At 38.7% G+C, this 20,148-nt stretch overlaps 1 protein-coding gene across 3 annotated transcripts in view; it reads right to left on the bottom strand.

Annotated features, from left to right (window-relative positions):
* Positions 1 to 222: 222 nt before the first annotated feature.
* The window catches only part of clgn (calmegin), a 32,917-nt gene continuing 12,991 nt past the window's right edge, over positions 223 to 20,148 (bottom strand). For all 3 annotated transcript variants that reach the window (XM_004911126.4, XM_002932035.5, XM_031895519.1), the window contains 11 exons: positions 16,345 to 16,483; positions 14,062 to 14,143; positions 11,851 to 12,043; positions 10,893 to 11,082; positions 9,675 to 9,788; positions 8,546 to 8,702; positions 7,911 to 8,126; positions 6,982 to 7,101; positions 3,432 to 3,546; positions 2,746 to 2,852; positions 223 to 1,185 (listed from right to left, as the gene is read on the bottom strand). In XM_004911126.4, coding sequence (XP_004911183.3) covers positions 1,114 to 1,185; positions 2,746 to 2,852; positions 3,432 to 3,546; positions 6,982 to 7,101; positions 7,911 to 8,126; positions 8,546 to 8,702; positions 9,675 to 9,788; positions 10,893 to 11,082; positions 11,851 to 12,043; positions 14,062 to 14,143; positions 16,345 to 16,483 — 1,505 coding nt within the window. In that variant the 3' untranslated portion in view covers positions 223 to 1,113. The remainder of the gene's footprint in view (positions 1,186 to 2,745; positions 2,853 to 3,431; positions 3,547 to 6,981; positions 7,102 to 7,910; positions 8,127 to 8,545; positions 8,703 to 9,674; positions 9,789 to 10,892; positions 11,083 to 11,850; positions 12,044 to 14,061; positions 14,144 to 16,344; positions 16,484 to 20,148) is intronic.

Genomic DNA, 20,148 nt, shown 5'->3' with positions numbered 1-20,148 from the left:
TTTTGCAGAGGGAATTCTTAGTATTGTCTACAGCAGGGTATTTTCTGGAGTTTAGTAGCAATTAAAAAGTAGCTGCTACTAGTAGCTCTGTGTGTATTCACCCTTACAGAGCAATAGTCTTTTGGCTGCTGGGGTCAGTGAAGCTGACCAGTTTGAAAGCTGGAAAGAGACAAAAGAAGAAGACAAATAATGAAAAAACTATAAAAAATAAAACAAATGAAGACCAAATGAAAAGTTGTTTAAATTTAGCCATTCTATAACATTTTTAAAGTTAACTACCCCTTTAAATACAGGGTGCCCTCAAACCAAGTGCAAAGAGATGTGTTAAAATGTGAAATGGTGCCCGATGTTTGCCCCAAAGGCAGGCCCTGGCTACAGACCCCGTCCAACCTTTCCATACCTTTCTAGAAAAGCAAAGATTCATAGCATCCTTCTTGCAACATATAAAAGAAAAAGGGTGGTACTGTTCAGACATCTGAGCATCGGTGCAGCCAAACAAAAGCCAGCTAAGTCACCAAAGGAGAAGAGAAAGAGAATACCAGTGATGTGACTGGGTGCAATTGTGCGTTACATGGCCACATCATATGGCCTGGCAGATTTGAGGTTAAAACAAGCAGATGGATTGTATGCAATGACACAAACATGTTTAAATATTCATGGTTTTTTCCCCAGAATACTCACAGTCACTCGCAAACAACTGGAGACTCCAAAAACTGGCAGCCCGGTTAGTGCAATATAAACAGGCAGTTTCATAATATATATATTCACGAATATATATTAATTTTTAATTTATACAAAATATGCCTATCTATATATATATAATTATATAAATAGCTGGCCTGCCTTTGTAAGTAAACTGAAACGTCCAGAGCATTTGATCGAGTTGCAGGCAAATGGATAAGTGTAATGATATCTATATAATATTGTTCTTTTGATTTGTAGCCATCCAGTTGCAAATCCCAGATAATATGGTGCATGGCCAGACAGGTGGAAGAAGCTGGTTCGAGGGGTGCATAAGATATCAGGTATAAAAAGGGCTTTGAGTTGAAGCCACTGGAAAACATCAGGGAGATCTGTATATTAAAATATAAGCCCATGAGGGATATGGAGGGGCTAATCTTTTCGTACTCGTCTTTTGCGGAGAGTCTTCTTCGCTCCTTCTGAACTTTCATCAGATTCCTTCATCTGCAGAATAAATACGAGTAATTTCTCATTTAACAGGGTTAATCCAGAGCCAGGAAATAGATATGTCTGGATATGCAAGCACACATATTTGTCCTCCTCTCCTACCACTGCTCTCCTATGCTTCTCTATTCCTCCTCCATAATAGCAGCATGTAGTTGGGCAGATTACAGACATCTCATTCAAAAGTGTATCATTATCGATTTAAAGGAGAAGGAAAGTCATTTTGGCCTTTTACTGCCAATAGATTTGCCACATAGTATGCTATATGTATTCTGCAGAAAGCACTAGCAGATTTCTCTGTTTGGTTATGATTGCAGCTGCCATTTTAGCTTGGTCTTCATAGCTTCCTGCTTGCAGTCAAGTTTTAGCTCATATCACACATTCCTAAGGTTGGGGGAGTGAGTTTTATAAATTCTTATGGGAGGGGGGAGCAGAAGAGGGGAGAGAATTGTGCAGACCCTGGCCCAGGAATGAAGTATTTTTCTAAGAGAAGAAGTCAGATACCCTAAGAACATGTTTACAAAAAAGGAGACAAAAAATCCAGTGTTTCTTTTGATAGAGGACTGTAGAGCATTACTGTGAGTGCTTATGGCGGTATTTACATAGACCTTTCAGATAAAGCTTACTTAGTTTTTACCTTTCCTTCTCTTTTTAAAAAAAAATACTGATTATAATCACCTGTTCTCAAAACTGCTCAGAAGAAAAGCAGAAGTCACCGGCTAATGGAAAGCCACATACTGTATAATGAACATGGAATCTATGGCTAACACTGCATAAACCTATTCAATTGAAGTTGCAGCAGGGGATACTGATGGGGATGCATGCTCAGAATCTGTAGGCTTTAGCCATTCATTATCTGCATGCAGGAGGTCGATTACTCTGGGTTATGTGAATACTCTGAGCTACTTGTTCCACCAACTAACTAACATATATAAAGGCACCATACAATAAACTCCATGCTTCCTTATTCACCAGTTGACATCGCTTGAGAATGATTGTTCTATCTTTAGGTTTGGAAAGGGTTTTTCCTGTGGAAGCCGTTTAGTTCTGGCAAATATATGAGACAGGTTTAGAAAAGGTTGGGATCATTATTAACAAGTGAGACATAACAGGGTCGCTGCTATTAGTACTCAGAGCACAAAACCTTATCAAGGGGCTTGTCCCTTCAGATGCATTTTGTTGTCTTCTTCTGCATCAGTGAAAAGTTAGGTAGGCATTTCAGCAAACAGCCCCATCTACTAATAATATAAGTAAATGAATTACTGCTGACTACACTGAAAATGAAGACAAGAGACAAGGCTGCACATGGGAGTCTTACTGTACTAAGGAACTGGCTAAGGGCCTTGTCACACCCAGGCTCAGACTGGCAATCTGTGGGTTCTGGAAAATGCCAGAGGGGCTGCTATAAGAAGCCATTTATTTATTGGGCCTGTGAAGGCCTCTGTCTACTTGAAATACCAGGGCCTATATTGAATCCCATTCAGGTCTGTCACACATGGTAATTTTTGGCTGAAGTGTGTGTGTGTGCATGTGTGTGTGTACCAGTGCTCTAGAACATACCTCATCATCTGACGAAGACTGGTTTGCTGCAGCACCCTCCTCTTCTTCTAGACTGACTTCCTCTTCCTCATCACCCTCTTCCTCACTTCTTTCATATTCCTCATTTTCTGCCACAACAAAATAAGTTTAGATTTTTTTTCATGTTTATTATAGAACCCCCATTTTATGTTTTTATAGGGGATCAAAAAAAAATGTTAAAATACGGGAAAATGTATTACAATCCCCGAAATCCACAACCAGAAAGAATAGGATACAAGTTATTGGACTTACAGGTATTTATCATAGATCAACTAAAGAATTTTTTCCGAATAAACAACACTCTCCTGACTGTCAGCAAACGAGTGGCAGATGTCCCCCTGCACACTTTGAAATAGGTGAACAACTTTGGTCATTCACTTCGGGGTGATGAGAGAGTGATCAGCCAAATCAATAATTCAAAAGGGAACAACCATAAATGTAAAATATGGATTCAGTTAGGCGAGGGGCAAGTATGCACTATGGTACTACATCAGTCAAACGGTATAAAATGAAACCTTTTTATATTAAACAAACTGAAGATAACTTGGAATATTTTTGGAATTTGTTTAAATTAAAATGAGGGTGAGACAGGGAACATCTAAACCTTGGGAAACACAATTTTAACCCCTACACTGCTTCCCTGTGCTTTATCCTTCTTGCTAGCTCACCAGACGCTTTGCCACCATCAGCCTCTTCCTTTGCATTTGATTGTAGCTCTAAGTAGCTTTCGTCACATAAATCACTCAGTTTAAAATCAAAGTCTTCTTCCTCTTCTTCCATTTTCTGCAAAAAATCATTAGAAATCAATGAACCTGTCTACATGTTTTGACGTGCGGCAGGAAACATCACTTGGGGGAACATCATGCAGACACAGGGAGAACATCCAGAAGCAGGATCAAACTACGGACACTAGTGCTATAAGAGCTGGCTAAACATAAATATAATCGTGAGTCAGTTTGGTCAATTTTAGCAGTGATTTAACTACCATACAACAGACCCCCACATTCCCCAGGGGGGGAGGGTTTTTAGCGGGGAATCTAACTACTGAATTTCAGTTTTAAAGTAATACTGACAAAAAAATATTTAAAATATGAATGTACATAAAAAAAAGTTACCTATAGGTCATGTTGATCATTTTTTGCTGCTAGGGCTGCTTTTGTAAGCAATTGTTACCTGGAGTTCCTATACATGACTGTTTTGCCAACCTGACTGTCCCTTCTCTACCTGTCAGTTATAGCTTCAAATGCTAAAAGCCTACTGCCGCATAAATATGGCAGCTTTCTTAAAGAGGAACATGGGGAATAAGATAGGTAAAGTAAAAGCATCTGGCAAATACTTTTATGGCAAAATTATAAATAGCATGCAAACACAATGTTATGATAGATGTAAAAATGGTTTCATTTCTGGTGTCAGTATCTCTTTAATGCCTGACAACTTGAGCAAGTATGGAGTCCCCATCAGGGACCAGTTTCAAATAAATGTCCTGTGATCAGCAGTCAGACAGCCTCCATGGAGAATCTGGGTTGCTGATACAGCTTGTGGCTCTAGAAATACACTGCAGCAAGATTTGGAATTTATATGTATACTGCTTTACATGGTGCAAGAGGTAATGTTCTGGAACTTATACAATATTAACGCATGGGACCCCTGTTATAATTCCCTAATGTGCTGGTGTCGATATCCCATACCTTTATGCTTATTTAACTTCCTACAATGTGAGACCACTTTTTTGTTACAGTGCAACAGGCTTGAATGTATGTCTAAATGGTATCAGCACAGGTTATCCGGAATGCTTGGGACCTGGGATTTTTCAGATAAGGGATTTTTCTGTTATTTGGATCTTCATACCTTAAGTCACTTAAACATTAAATAAACCCAACAGGATTGAATATGGATTCATTGATTCATATGGATATGGATTCATGCAGCGTAGCTACCATCAACTGCCTTAATTCAATGTAGCCTATCAAAAGAAAACCATAATTCTAAGCAACTTAGAGATATGCATGATTTACAAATTAATGATTACAATGATTTTAAAGTTATTCGTAAATATAATTGTTCTCTGAACTCACTGCTGGGTCTGACTACTGAAGCAATGAGAAGCCAGCTCTCCTCTATACAAAGCCCCAATTCCCACAATGCCTTGAAGATTTCATTTTACACAATCTGTAAAATATTCATTGAATTTTGTTGAATCTCCTAACTCCACATTTCTGCAAAGATTTAATTGGAGTATTTGTGTCATAAATCATGAGATGTGTGTTTCTGATCAAACTGACTCTCTCTTGCCACTAGAGGGCATAGTGTTTTACTATTAGTCTCACTTAATAATGTGTCACTCTTTTTCATAACTTTGTTTCCCCAGGCAGTGAAAAATTAAATGAATTATAGGTACCAGACTTTAATTTTATCACATGATGTGAATAAATAATATGCACTAGCGCTATGAAATTGTAAGTCACTGGTTTCTCGGTACTTAAAGAAGTACAGCTAACTTTTGTCTGCCTGGCAAATAGAAGAATGACTATTAGGGGGAGATTTATTAAGACACGAACGCTCGGAGCGTTCATTTGAATGCTCCAAGCGTATTTTCGCTGATTTTTCCACACTTGCATTACTTTTCAGTGCGCTTGCGTGAAAAATTCGGAAAGGTTTTGCTGCTGTTTACAATCGTCCAGTACGAAAATTTTGTGACTTTCGGATCGCCAATACGATATTAACGTGACTAATACGATTTTTTCGTAACTATTTTCGTGATATTTGCGATCTTCAGAAATTATTGTATCCAATCCAAATTTTTCCCATTCGGGATTCAAACTCGTGTTTTAATGAATCGGCCCCTTAGCGTCACTACAGGTAACAGATGTAAGGCTTTGCATAGACCTGTGTATCACATATATTCTCATAATCGCACAAACAGTTAATCAGAAGTGCTTGTTGTTAAACAAGACAGAATAAAAGACTGGAAAAGCTCAAATATAGGAACTCGAAAAGTAAGAGTGAGCAGATGTTTATGCGTTCCACCACAAAAAAATGTAGCAACTTATTTCGCTTTGTACTCACAGTGCCACAGGGAAGCGCCAAAGGCAGGTTGAATACTAGGAAATTCCAATATTCACTTTTGGTTTGCATCAATAAGGATTTGCATCTGAAATGTGCACACTTTGCACATAATAGTGCATTCATAAATAAGGATTTGGATTTTGTTCAATAAAGTACTAAGCATTTGCCCAAAGTTTGCCAAATCCTGTGCTGAGCCATAATAAAAGGACCCTCTTCTGTGTGCAGCTGCACTCCTGCCCTTAAAGGGGTAACACCAAAATATGAAAGTGTTTTAAAGAAATTAAAATATAATGTACTATTGCCCTGCACTGGTAAAAGTTGTGTGTTTGCTACAGAAACTCTACTATAGTTTATATAAACAAAGCTGTTGTGTAGCCATGGGGGCAGCCATTCAAGCTGGAAAAAAGTAGAAAAGGCACAGGTTACATAGCAGATAACAGAATACAGAATACAATGGTGTTTAACCAGCCTTATCTGTTATCTGCTATGTAACCTGTGCATTTTTCCAGCTTGAATGGCGTCCCCCAATGGCTACACAGGTGCTTATTTATATAAACTATAGTAGGGTTTCTGAAGCAAACACACATCTTTTACCAGTGCAGGACAACAGTATATAATATACAGTATATTTTTTTATATTGCTTTTAATTCATTTTTTGGTGTTACTGTTCCTTTAAGAGGAATAGATAAATAGGCATAGCCCACATCTGATGGGTGTTCTAGGGGCTTTTCAGACCAGCCCATCCTGTGCTACTTATGGGTGTTGTGCTGTTATGCTGGTCACAACCTAGTATTAGGAAAGTTAGACCTCAATAAATATTGCTTTTTGGTACAGTCAACCAAACACCCACTGAATGCAAGGACAGATCAACAAAACCAATGTAGCTGTAAATGAAAAGGAAATCTCTACTAAAAAAAGAAATGGCATTGCTGCACTTAGGTTTGTGGACAAAATGGAAGTGATGAAGTAAAAATAGGCACAATATGGAAAGAGATAATAAAGAAATAGCAATAATGCAATGACAATGCCTCTAATACATTTGCAGCCAAATACATGCTTCAGTACATGCACCGTTACTTACAGTGTAAACAGTATTTTGCAGAGTTACTTTACAGTGAGACAGATAATGATACAGTGGTCTATGGCCTTACCTTTCTGGGCCAACAGAACAGCACAAGAAGGCCCACAGGCAGAGCAGCTGTTAGGATGTACAGAACCCAGAGCCAAGGCCTCTCCTCGGCAGCACTCAGCAGCTGGCTCAACATACTCGGCTGAGATAAGAATAAAACTGCATTATTTAATAAAGTGCTTCTCAAATCAACAACAACATTCCAAAGATTTTGCAGTAAAAAATTTGAACATCAAAACTTTAATATATGTATAGTAAAACATTTAACTATTGCTTTTCCTACAGTGGAATATACAGACTTAATATGCAGGCAGAGGACCAGCCCTGTGTGGCAGTAGCATTAAGGTTGCTTTTGATTTGGTATGGTTGCAAAAATGATAGACTAAGCTGCAAGGTAAAGTTTGCATACACAAACACACACCCGGAAACACACAATAAACAAACAAAAAAATGCAAAGACATACAAAGTAATTCTTTAAACAAAGGCACACAAACAAGCATCCACAAATATACACAAAAACACTTTCATATCTACTTACCCCCCCCCCCCTTTCTCACCAGTCAATCCAATATAGTAAAACCTCTCACTTTCTGGGCTGCTTCAGTTGTTAGGAAGCACCAGCTCAGAGTTAGCTCTTTTAGCAGGATTTGACCAAATATTGTGGTTCATTCAAACCAAATTTGAACCATTAAATTCATTTGACTTTAATGCACTTAGCAGCTAAGGGTGACAATGCCTTTTAGTAAACAAATGCAGTATAAGAATATTCATGGCTCTTGCATATTCTAATCTTATAAAGTATAGAGAGTGGGCCAAAGTTTTTCTGTTAGGCCCCCCAGTCCGACACTGACCGCTGATGTATTTACCTCGCAAGCAGATTTAGTGTGCCAAGAAATTCTTCCAGGAGCTGTTATTTTAGAACAATCTATTTAATCTTCTATTTAACCTACCTCATTGGCACTAGCTACCAGTTTCTTCAGGCCCCAGCTGTCAGAGGCCCAGCGATCAGCCACTTCTTTGTCAGAGCAGATGATAAAGTTGTCAAAATAAATGTCAGAAGTCATTGACCACAGCTCCAAGCCAACAGCACTGAAGGGTGTCATTTTAAATGGATTAAGGTCCTCAAAATAATGTGAATTTTTGATTTTCCGAGGCTTCCAGATACCCTGGAGATAAAAACAAGTAGTAGCGCTGAAGTACTTTGCAACACAGTAAAGTATTTTTAGGACTGCAGATAGATGACCTGTGTCACCAGTGAAATTGCACATTACTGCACTGTTATGGGCACATAATTCTGGAAATAACAGTGGTTCATATGTCATAATAACATAGTCCTGTAATATTTGATTCACTGGATTTCTTTATACTACAAGTGTTACCCCTTTGGTAGAGGGAACCCCTTACATGTAGTCTTGGAGTGGCACTTCTTAATTTCTTTATTACTATTACTAATGTTAATAGAGACTGTATGCTTCTCTCTCACAATGCGACACTAAGCAATGGCCTGTGCATCAATATAATAAATAAATCAGCTGCTTGCATTTCAAACATTATATTCTCCATATGATGCAGGATTATTAATTACCTGGTAATTGGGATTTTCAATCAAAGGAGGCTTCCATTTGCCTTTATAATCTGGATTTTTTATCATGGGGCGCTTCCAAACACCACACCCAGGCGCAGATTCACAATTGGCATTGGGAATGTAGGGGGCTTCCCACTCTCCATCCATATTAGCATTCCTACAAACAGCAAAGGTTACAGAAGCAGGGTTACCTTATATTCTGATTAAACTCAAAAGGTTAATCTGCCAGTCTTCCCCTTACAGAGATATCACCTATTGTCAAGTGATATCAGGCAACTAAAGTCTAGCTAACATTCCCCAGGTCTTGATAGTTTTTCCCAATAACAACGGATGGCAAGACATTTTCAGGTGCTTTGTCCAGTGTCGGACTTTAGCATACCAGGAAAACTCCCGCTGGGCCCAGGAGTCAGTGTGCCCTCTGTCTTATAACTATTTGGCTTGTTTCATAGTCATTCATATATTCTATGTGAACAAAAATGCTACATGTAAAGAAAATAGACTAGGCGAATATAGAGTTGACCGAGGAAAGGAGGAAAAACAGTTGAAGGGTGGGCCTATGGTCTAATTTTCTGGTGATCCCCTGGCATCCCAGTCCAACACTTGCTTTGTCATCCACTGGAGAAGCAAACTTGTATTATCTCAAGTTTTACTGAACATACTAAGTTGAGCTTTGTTTAAACCCGACCTTTGCGGCGCTCCCCCTGCCCGACTGCTCCCACCCCCTGCGAGGGGGGTTAGGGGGGCCCCTGGGGGGGGGAGGCTATGGGCGCGGGCCCCGGTGGGCCCTTCACCACCCAGTCCGACCCTGGTCCTTTAAGAGGTTGAAGCAGCTTAACTGAATATTTAAAGTGGTGTCAGTGCTGCTAGGAAATCATCTGCTTCAAATACAATTAGTATTCCATCATAGGAAGTAAATGCACTGATCACAGCTGACAAGAATAGGAAATGAAGCCTGATTCGTCTGTGTGTAATTAACTTAGGTCTGTATAGCAGCAGGTCTTAAGGGCTTGAGGCGAGTCTGACCACCTCACTTGTATAGAGGCATGGATAGATTCAAAGGTTTGCTGATAAGTCTTGATGCTGTTTGAACACAGATTTAATAAACCTGAAAAGAAACAGCAACATTTACCAGTCACTTGGCTTCTCTGCATTCATATCCAGAATAAAGTGAGGCTCGTTGTCTAGCCATCCTTCAGGTTTAACAGCATTTAAATCTTCTATTTCTTCAGGCCCTCCTTCATCCCTTTAACAAAAAAAGACAATAATTTTAAAAAAGAGAATCAAGTCAAATGTATAGAGACTGTTAAGGGCCCTCTACCTTTATTTTATATTTTTCCTAATGGGGGTACTGTTGTTGGGGCCTAACAGCTGGAGCCCACAACGAACAGCAGAGATTTTTGTGACTGCAAAAATAATCATGAAATAGGGGAGATGAAGTGATCTTGTGATCACTTGGATATTATGCTTCTTCAAGAAGTTATCAAAAAGACTTAAAAAAGCATTAAGCAGCGGTGGGGGTGAAGTGCCGGCCTTGGCCCACCTCTGTTCACAATTTAATTCTTCCATCCCTACTACCAGTTTAGTTTCACGTCTCTACCCAATCATCAGCTCATTAATATCCTTCCTAAAGACTGGGCCTGAAAACTACACTGCATACTCAAGGTGAGGCCTTACCTGTATTTGCTTTAGAAGCCACTAACTGACCCTGCCTAGAGTTGCATCTGTTATACACAAAAATGCTTTTCAATTTCGGAACCCAACACACAGTTCCATTTAGTGCATAACCGTATCAAATGCTTTAGTAAAGTCAAAGTAGATCACACCCACTACCATCCCAGACTGTTCACCTCTAGAGTCTGGCAAGATCTATGACGCATAAAAACCTTGTTCTCACAACTCGTAGTATTGTGATTTAAAATGTATTCCATTGTCATCTCTTATTACTCAATCCAAAAGCTTTTCTGCCACAATTGCTGTAAGCCAATCACTATGAGTCCAAGGTGTATATTTAACACGCTTTGTACTGGTGATGTTGCCCAGGCCAACCAATCAGTAATTAGATTACAACAGTTAGTAAATCTGATTGGCTGCTATAAGCAACATCACTGTTAATGTTTAACACATTTTACACAGAATGATAAATATACCCCCAAGTGTCATTACTACTCTCTATGAAGGACAAAGCAAGCTAATAATGAATATCAGACACATTCAAGATAGGTGACACAAGTCTTAACTATGTCATACCTTTTGAGGCAAATAAACTCAACATACAAGCCAACATGACACACAGACTGTAAATATTCTGGGTCTAAGGACTTTACACTTATTGGTGCAACTCACTTACCAGTCATCTGGTTTTACTGCATTGGGATCTGGTATTTTTGCTCTTTCATCCCACTCTTTTGGCTTTTTGTCTTTGGGATCATCTATTTCTTTAAGTGGATTCAGTGGAGGGATAACATCATCTCTCAGACTTCCTTGGCCCACAACACTTTGGTCAATTAAAATTTCATATGTGTTATCTGGTTTCACGACTGATGGAAACAAACAGCAAAACAAAGACATTTTCTGAATACTGCCATCAGAATATAAAGTACAGTACCACAGCACAAAAATAGTTCAATTAGATATAATTATAAAACATAAATATTTAACAGAGAAACAACCCAATTCCCACATCGAAAAAGACAATATGCTCACCACACCAAAATACCTTCTCTACTAGAAACGTTCAGCTCTGCTTAAAGCTACAACTGCAGCCAGCAACAGGAGGGGAAGGTAGCAGAGATCAATCCTTTAAAGGGTTTGTAAAGGTTAATAAACTCATGTGAAATCATTTAAGGGGCTCTTCTAAGTACTTTTGCAATGTACATTATTTTTTTTTTGTTTACAAGCTATTATGCTTTTTATTTAGAAAAAAACACAGAGAACTGTTCTGATGTTGTTCTACACAGGAAAAAGAAATTTAGAAACCTCAGATGGTCTTTCCTAAACCGTTAGCCTGTTTTCCTTCTGAACATATTCTTTTGGACTGTACAGTTGGAATGGTTGTTAAAAAACACAGCTTATCATTATGAGCTGAGAATTTTAACATCTGGACCTCCCACTTGTTCATAAGTGAGGTCAGCATGAAGTACCATACACATCTCCTTCTTGCTTTTCAAGCAGTACAATTTGGATGCCATATTAAAGGCTTTTGTTGATGGTGGGCTAACAGTGCCTGTCTGTAAACATACAGTATACTCCAGATGTATAAGGAATGCGTTAGCACTCAATCCTTATTCACTCAGAGGTCAACATACTCAGAGTGTACAGATGAGTCTTTTTGTCAGTGAAGTATTTCTTTAGATCAACCTCGGGACGTTTTGCATGTTTCTCATCATAGTCTCCAATCACAGGATTTTTATGCCTAAAAATAAAATGCACTTTATAGTCTTCTCCACATTTGTCTGGACCAAACATGATAGTATATGATGTTCTGTCATGGAACTCTTCCTGTGGAAAGAAGGCAAATAGTATATTTCAGTTAGAGAAACCACTTCAATAGCTACTACACATGTTTTAGGGAAAGCTTGCAATATATTTTCTGTTTTTCAAGATACTTAGGGGCACATTTACTAACCCACGAACGGGCCGAATGCATCCGATTGCGTTTTTTTCGTAATGATCGGCAATTTTGCGATTTTTTTCGCCGTCTTTACGATTTTTGCGTAAAAACTCGATTTTTTCGGCGTCTTTACGATTTTTGCGTAAAAACGCGAGTTTTTCGGCGTCTTTACGATTTTGGCGTAAAAACGCGAGTTTTTCGTAGCCATTACGAAAGTTGCGCAAAGTCGCGATTTTTTCGTAGCGTTAACACTTGCGCGCAAAGTCGCGCCTTTTTCGTAGCGTTAAAACTTAAAAGGCGCGACGTTTCGCGCAAGTTTTAACGCTACGAAAAAAATCGCGACTTTGCGCAACTTTCGTAATGGCTACGAAAAACTCGCGTTTTTACGCAAAAATCGTAAAGACGCCGAAAAACTTACGCAAAAATCTTAAAGACGCCGAAAAAATCGCAAAAAATACGAAAAAGTCGCAAAATGTTCGTTTCCAATCGGAATTTTTCCAATTCGGATTCGAAATCGTGTCTTAGTAAATCAGCCCCTTAGTCTACTCTCCCCAGCCCCCTCTTTCTACCAACTGAAGTTAATTCTACCAAAACCGCAACGTTTCCCTAATGATAGTATGCCAGTTCATTCAAAAAGTCCAGTTTATGAAATGAAATTAGTAATTTTTTTTGGCTCAATGTCAGGTACCCTGAAGAAGGCCCTTGAGAATCAGAGATGAAGCAATTGATGGTTGTACAGTTTTTTGCTTTAAAAATTGAACCTATTTTTTGAGTATGGCTTACAGTCTCTTTCTTCTATAACATATCTTTAAAATTATCCTCATATTTTTTGCTGCACATCTATGTCTATTCAGATGAGCAGTAACTGCCATAATGGCTGATCAAATCCGTAATGTGGGTGTAGTTCTCATAAATGCATAATTAATAGTCAATTTATACAAATGAGTATATTTGTATATAAATATGAAATGCTGTCCAATATAATGTGCCCTCCAGTGGTCAGACTTCCTGATAGTGATGCTCACCAATATAATGTGAAATAGTGATGCTCACCAAGCTATTTTGCACAACAAAACCTGTTTTATTGTATCAAAGAGATCACTATCTCTGTAAAGGTTCATTTTAACCCTGATGAAGTTAGAGGAGATTCTAACTAAATGCTTTGGTTATTTACAACTCAATCACGCCAAGTATTCTTTGGAGGAGAAACACTATTGAGATCCGGTGAGCTTTGTGATGAGTCTTTACATGTTTGAGAATTAGTATGTGCAATTTTAATTGATTTTTAATAAATGTTGAATGGTACACACCATGGCATGCACCCCTTTTGTTTTTATATTGTGTCACGTTCAGTGTCTCTTCATAGGAACCACCAGAGTACCTGGGGTGCAGCTGCACTGAGACCCAATCCTTCATTCAGGCCTGCTGGCCCACAACTACTGAAGCTAGTGTGTCCAGAGCTGCCAATCTCAAAGGGGCAACCTGATTGCATGGGGGGGGGTCCATTGCAATGATAGTGCCCCAAAGCAAGTTTTTACCTGGGGCCCATAAACTTTTTGTTACATCATTGGATGTTTCTAATACTAAAAGTTGTAGGTGTTGTATAGTCATAGGGTGGAAATAAATAAGGGCCTGCTGAGAATAGGCTGGGGCCCATGAATCTGGTACTCTGACAGGTCAGTCTGTCCCTGGTCACACTGCATTGTGCTACACTACATACACTAATCTGTCCCATTTATAGGTATACATGTGTTATAAATTCTAAAAATTATGCAGCTGGAGCAAATATCCTGAAATAAAGAGCTCATAATATAAATGTATTAATATTCAGAATATTAATACTCTATGGGATGGATATTTAATCTGATACCAAAAGAAAAACACAAAATCAGTATAACTTACATACCAGATTCAAATGGTCTGATTCTGACAGAAGTTTGATATATGCACCACCGCAATCAATGCCATCTTGGAAATTGACCTCATACCTACGTGATAAGAAAATAGAGTCAGATATAGGGCTCAGTCTTCTGCTTTATCAAAATGTAATAATAATAAAATAAAAATCTAGCACAATACCTTGCCAGAAGGAAGGACATATGTAGTCTTGAAAGCTTGAAATTTGCATTTTCTAGTCTACTCAATTAGCCAATAAAAGGTATCACACTCCATTTTCCTGCTCTGGTCAATAGCTAACCCAGTACAACACTATGTTACTATGTCCCAAGAACTCCCACTGGTGGCAAGATATGTTTAAACATATTGGAACTGGCACTGCAAATGCGCTCCAATAAACTCTTTGAGAGGTGGATCCAAATGAAAGTTAGGATTGAGATTTGTAAAGTGGTTGTTAAAAAGTAAAATTTTGTGGCGTTGACCAAATCATTTATTCAATAAAGTATATTTTTTGCCTTGTGCTGTACTTCTATGATACAGGGGATATATGTATATATATATATATATATATATATATATATATATATATATACAAGAACAAACGGAGCACACCCTATAGAAAATCAAAAGCCCTGGGTGCTGGCAAAATATGGTAATAATAAAGAAACAGAGAGCTGCACACACAGGGACTTTGCTCTTCCTCAGGGACAAACCATACAGTGGAGGAAATAATTATTTGACCCCTCACTGATTTTGTAAGTTTGTCCAATGACAAAGAAATGAAAAGTCTCAGAACAGTATCATTTCAATGGTAGGTTTATTTTAACAGTGGCAGGAAAATCGAAAAAATAACTTTAAATAAAAGATAGCAACTGATTTGCATTTCATTGAGTGAAATAAGTTTTTGAACCCCTACCAACCATTAAGAGTTCTGGCTCCCACAGAGTGGTTAGACACTTCTACTCAATTGGCCTATGATTAAGTGCCCTAAAGGGCACGAAACGCGTCAGGCGTTTATTTGTTTTAAACATGAAGGAATAAACTTTGGATTTTAGCAGTTTCATGAGTCCGGAGTGCTGGATGTCCCATGTTCTACTCAATTAGTCAACCTCATTAAGGACACCTGTCTTAACTAGTCACCTGTATAAAAGACACCTGTCCACAGAATCAATCAATCAAGCAGACTCCAAACTCTCCAACATGGGAAAGACCAAAGAGCTGTCCAAGGATGTCAGAGACAAAATTGTAGACCTGCACAAGGCTGGAATGGGCTACAAAACCATTAGCAAGAAGCTGGGAGAGAAGGTGACAACTGTTGGTGCGCAAACTTGGTCATCAATTACAAGAAACGTTTGACCTCTGTGCTTGCAAACAAGGGTTTTTCCACTAAGTATTAAGTCTTTTTTTGTTAGAGGGTTCAAAAACTTATTTCACTCAATGAAATGCAAATCAGTTGCTATCTTTTATTTGAAGTTATTTTTTCGATTTTCCTTTTGATGTGCTATCTGCCACTGTTAAAATAAACCTACCATTGAAATGATACTGTTCTGAGACTTTTCATTTCTTTGTCATTGGACAAACTTACAAAATCAGTGAGGGGTAAAATAATTATTTCCTCCACTGTATATATATAGTAGCTGTAGAGAGAGTCTGCACTCACAGGTCTTACAAAAAATGTAGAGGTGTTTATTCAAATCAACATCTAACGTTTCGGCTGCATCCACAGCCTTTCTCAAAGACAATGAAACAAACACTTGTGCACTGAAAAAAACTAATTTGGCGCCAAACAATGACGTCATAAGTGTGAATACATTAGCATACTAATGTATTCTAAGACCTGTGAGTGCAGACTCTCTCTACAGCTACTCCATCTATTATTTTGGGACTGCACCCAGGCTCCCTTGGACCTACTTATACGTGAGTGCCTGTCTTCTTGCAACATACTATATATATATATATATATATATATAAGAATTGAAAAAATATCGCACTCTCAGGACTTAATGGAAAAATAAAGTTGTTTTATTGCAAACGTACATCTAATGTTTTGGCAGCTTCCACAGCCTTTTTCAAAGTAAATACACACAAACACAAACCCACTGATAAACCCCAAAGTGGCGCCAAAATGACTTGATACTATTTTTCAATACTGCACCCAGGCTCCCTCTCATAGATGATACACATGAGTGCCTGATACCTATGGCTATATAAGAAGAAAGATGATCAGCACTCCATATTCCATGAAAATGATTATCTTTTTATCATACTTACAAGCAGGGTAGTGAGTACTTACTGGACAATCAAAGGTTTGTCAAAAGTAAACGTTTTCTTCAACTTTGCAGAAATGGCATGATGTCTTGCTGTAGACTTCAGAACAAGCCCCATGTCCCCTGGGACTTTGTTTTCTTTCAACTCTTCCACTGCCCATTTACCTAAGGGTATAACATTGCATATAATAAACTTACATCGCTAACAAACATTCATCGTACTGTGTAGGATGCCAGACAAACATCAAACTTACTATTACCATTTTGGAAAATTAGCCCTAGTTACCATTTTGGAAATTTAGCCCTAGTAAAGCGTCACACAAATCTTCAAACCCCACTAATATTCTAACACCTGCCTTATTTCTGGTCCACAATTCTGGAGTATCCCATCAAAAGAAGTATAGGTTTTAGATATGTGAGCATTATGGTGCTTTAAGAAAGTTTTCAAAAAAGTGGAAGAATAGCAAATCAGACTTCAATTAAAGGTGGAATAAGAAGTGTTTATTGATGCCACGAACAAAAATATAATATTTAAGTATAGTAGTGTTGTTTGGGGCAAAAGCATTAACTATATCTCTGAAAATATATTACTTGGATATGTAATTCAATCCACAAGATAGTAGATGTTAACATACTCTATGATGACCTACCCCTTATCCTCCTCCAGTGGAAAGTTCAAAAACAAACTTTACTGTAAAAAAAGACTTGGTCTCCGTTTCCTTCAGGCAGCAAAAGCCTTAATCCCCAAAAAACGGAGAACAGCAGAACCCCCTACATTTTTAGAATAAATCGATTTGGCAGAAGAGACCAGGAAATATTTAAAACTAAAATGTATTGGGACACACAAACACCATGAATAAAAGCAATTGAGTTATTGTAAATCTATTACAAAGAGTAATGACTTCCTGGTGACTCTCTTAAAAGGGGACCTGTCACCCAGACATAAACAGCTGTGTAATAAAAGTCATTTTAAAGTTAAACATGAAACACAAATTCCTTTTTTTTTTATAACACATCTATACCCATTATAAAGGCATTTAAAAATCCCAGCTGTCAATCATATATTGCCTGCCCTGCCTCTATGCCCCAGAAATAGCAGACCCCTCAACAAATGTTTTTAAATGATATATTTTTAATAAAATCCTGTCATTTGTGATCACAATTTATCTTTTCCCAACACTGTTGGTACAGGCTGGCATGCCTGGACCCCATGTCTATTTCAATAAGCACAGACTTTTTTCTATATTTCCTGCATTATTGCATTCCAGTTCATCTTCTATTAGAATTTTTTTGGAGAAGTAGTGGGGGCCCACCAATGAGATCTTTGCCCTTGGTCAACTGGTACCTTAAAGAGGCCCTGTGTACAAGTATGGGACCTGTTATCCAGAGTGCTCAGGACCTGGGGTTTTCTGCATAAGGGATCTTTCTGTTATTTGGATCTCCATAACTTCAGTCTGCTAAAAATCATTTAAATATGGAATAAACCCAATAGTCTTGTTTTGCCTCCAATAAGGATTAATTATATCTTAGTTGGGATCAAGTACAAGGTACTGTTTTATAATTACAGAGAATAGGGAAAAAAAATTGGAATTATTTGCTTATAATGGAGTCTATGGGAGATGGCCTTTCCGTAATTCGGAACTTTCTGGATAATGGGTTTCTGGAAAAGGGATCCCATACCTGTATATGTACAAAAATACAATTAGGAGCAGAGCTAGTGGCTAACAAGACTCCTGGCAAGCTCAATATAAACCTAGTCTAAAAGGTTTATATACAGTTATTGCACTGCCACATGAACAGGTCTGTGTGCGATTTAGCTAAGATAATGGAGGAAATAAAACAATGCTATACTAAGGTGAAACAAATAAATGTATTAAATATTTCAAAAAAGCGCATATTTATATTTAAAATTATATATTATGGGCTTATAAAAAGGTGTAATAATGTGATGGCAGTATATCTTTGATGAAATAAAACCTAATAAAATCTTCTTTATTCCTGGTTGTTACTCCATTGCACTGGTTTGCCATATAAACAACAAAGCGGTGTAAAAGAAAGGTAGGTTTACTTTTCTGAGCGCAGTATCTTTCAAAGGAAACTAGTTTGCAAAATCCCTTTTGCCCTTTGTATTGATGTGTCCACAACTTAATGTGTCCTTCTGCATTCTCACAGAATGCTGGATTATTAGGACACTGTTACATCTGCAGCAGCATCTGCTCCTCTTTGCCTTTGCTTTAGATAATCCCTTTGCACTCATCCTGCTTTCCTTCTATGCAGTATTCGTGTATACATTGCACTCTGTCCTCTCTAGATAGTACAGCAGTGCTGTCCAACTTCTACGGTGCCGAGGGCCGGAAATTCTCTAGCATACATGGTGGAGGGCCGCTAATAGAAGCCAGTTTTGACCACTCCCCTTTTTGAAACCACACCCACTTCAAACCACACCTATTTTATCACAATGGTGGTAGCACAGCAAAATCCCAAATGCTTGGTCCTTACTGTGGGGATATCAACCATCATTCATATGTGAAAGAATTATGTCATATTAAGATATACCCTTAAATTCCATATTCCTCTTCCTCCCCTGTGGATAGCAGAGCAACCCCCAGTACATAATTACACACCTTTGGGACCATTTAATGGCTATTTCCAACTGCTAACAAACTCCCACAACAAACCCCTGCCAGGTTCACCTCCCACAAGCAGCATAGGGCAAGCAGAGTATGGCACACACAGGCAGCACTCTGCCTGTCCTATGCTGTCTGTGTGTGCCATACTCTGCCTGTCCTACCCTGCCTGTGTGTGCCATACTCTGCCTTCCCTATGCTGCCTCTGTGTGCCATACTCTGCCTGCCCTACCCTGCCTGTGTGTGCCATACTCTGCCTGCCCTACCCTTCCTGTGTGTGCCATACCCTCCCTGACCTATGCTGCCTGTGTGTCCCGTACTCTACCTGCCCTATGCTGGCTGTATGTGCCATACTCTGCCTACAGTACCTATGTCTGAGGTGTGAAGAAGTGAACAATGGGAGTGATTAAAGTCTGAGCCTGAGGTGTGAACACTGCAGGGGGTGAACAATGCAGGTATTAAAAGGTGTGAAAAACACAGGGGATTACATTTTTAAACAATACAGAGGGATTACAGCCTGAATCTGAGGTGAGAACCATGCAGGGGGCCAGTTAATCTCAGTACTGATACCATTTAATGCTTACTCAAAGGTAAGCCATCAAAGCAGCCAGACAGGTGGGGGGCCACACAGAGGGGGGTCGCGGGCCGCCAGTTGGACAGCACTGTAGTACAGTATCTGGATATACAGTGGTGTGAAAAACTATTTGCCCCCTTCCTGATTTCTTATTCTTTTGCATGTTTGTCACACAAAATGTTTCTGATCATCAAACACATTTAACTATTAGTCAAAGATAACACAAGTAAACACAAAATGCAGTTTTTAAATGAGGGTTTTTATTATTTAGGGAGAAAAAAAATCCAAACCTACATGGCCCTGTGTGAAAAAGTAATTGCCCCCTGAACCTAATAACTGGTTGGGCCACCCTTAGCAGCAATAACTGCAATCGAGCGTTTGCGATAACTTGCAACGAGTCTTTTACAGCGCTCTGGAGGAATTTTGGCCCACTCATCTTTGCAGAATTGTTGTAATTCAGCTTTATTTGAGGGTTTTCTAGCATGAACTGCCTTTTTAAGGTCATGCCCCAACATCTCAATAGGATTCAGGTCAGGACTTTGACTAGGCCACTCCAAAGTCTTCATTCTGTTTTTCTTCAGCCATTCAGAGGTTTATTTGCTGGTGTGTTTTGGGTCATTGTCCTGCTG

Source organism: Xenopus tropicalis, chromosome 1 (assembly GCF_000004195.4).
Source record: "Xenopus tropicalis strain Nigerian chromosome 1, UCB_Xtro_10.0, whole genome shotgun sequence".
Lineage (NCBI taxonomy): Eukaryota > Metazoa > Chordata > Amphibia > Anura > Pipidae > Xenopus > Xenopus tropicalis.
Note: the sequence above shows the minus strand (reverse complement) of the source record. Positions and strands in the feature narration are given on the sequence as shown.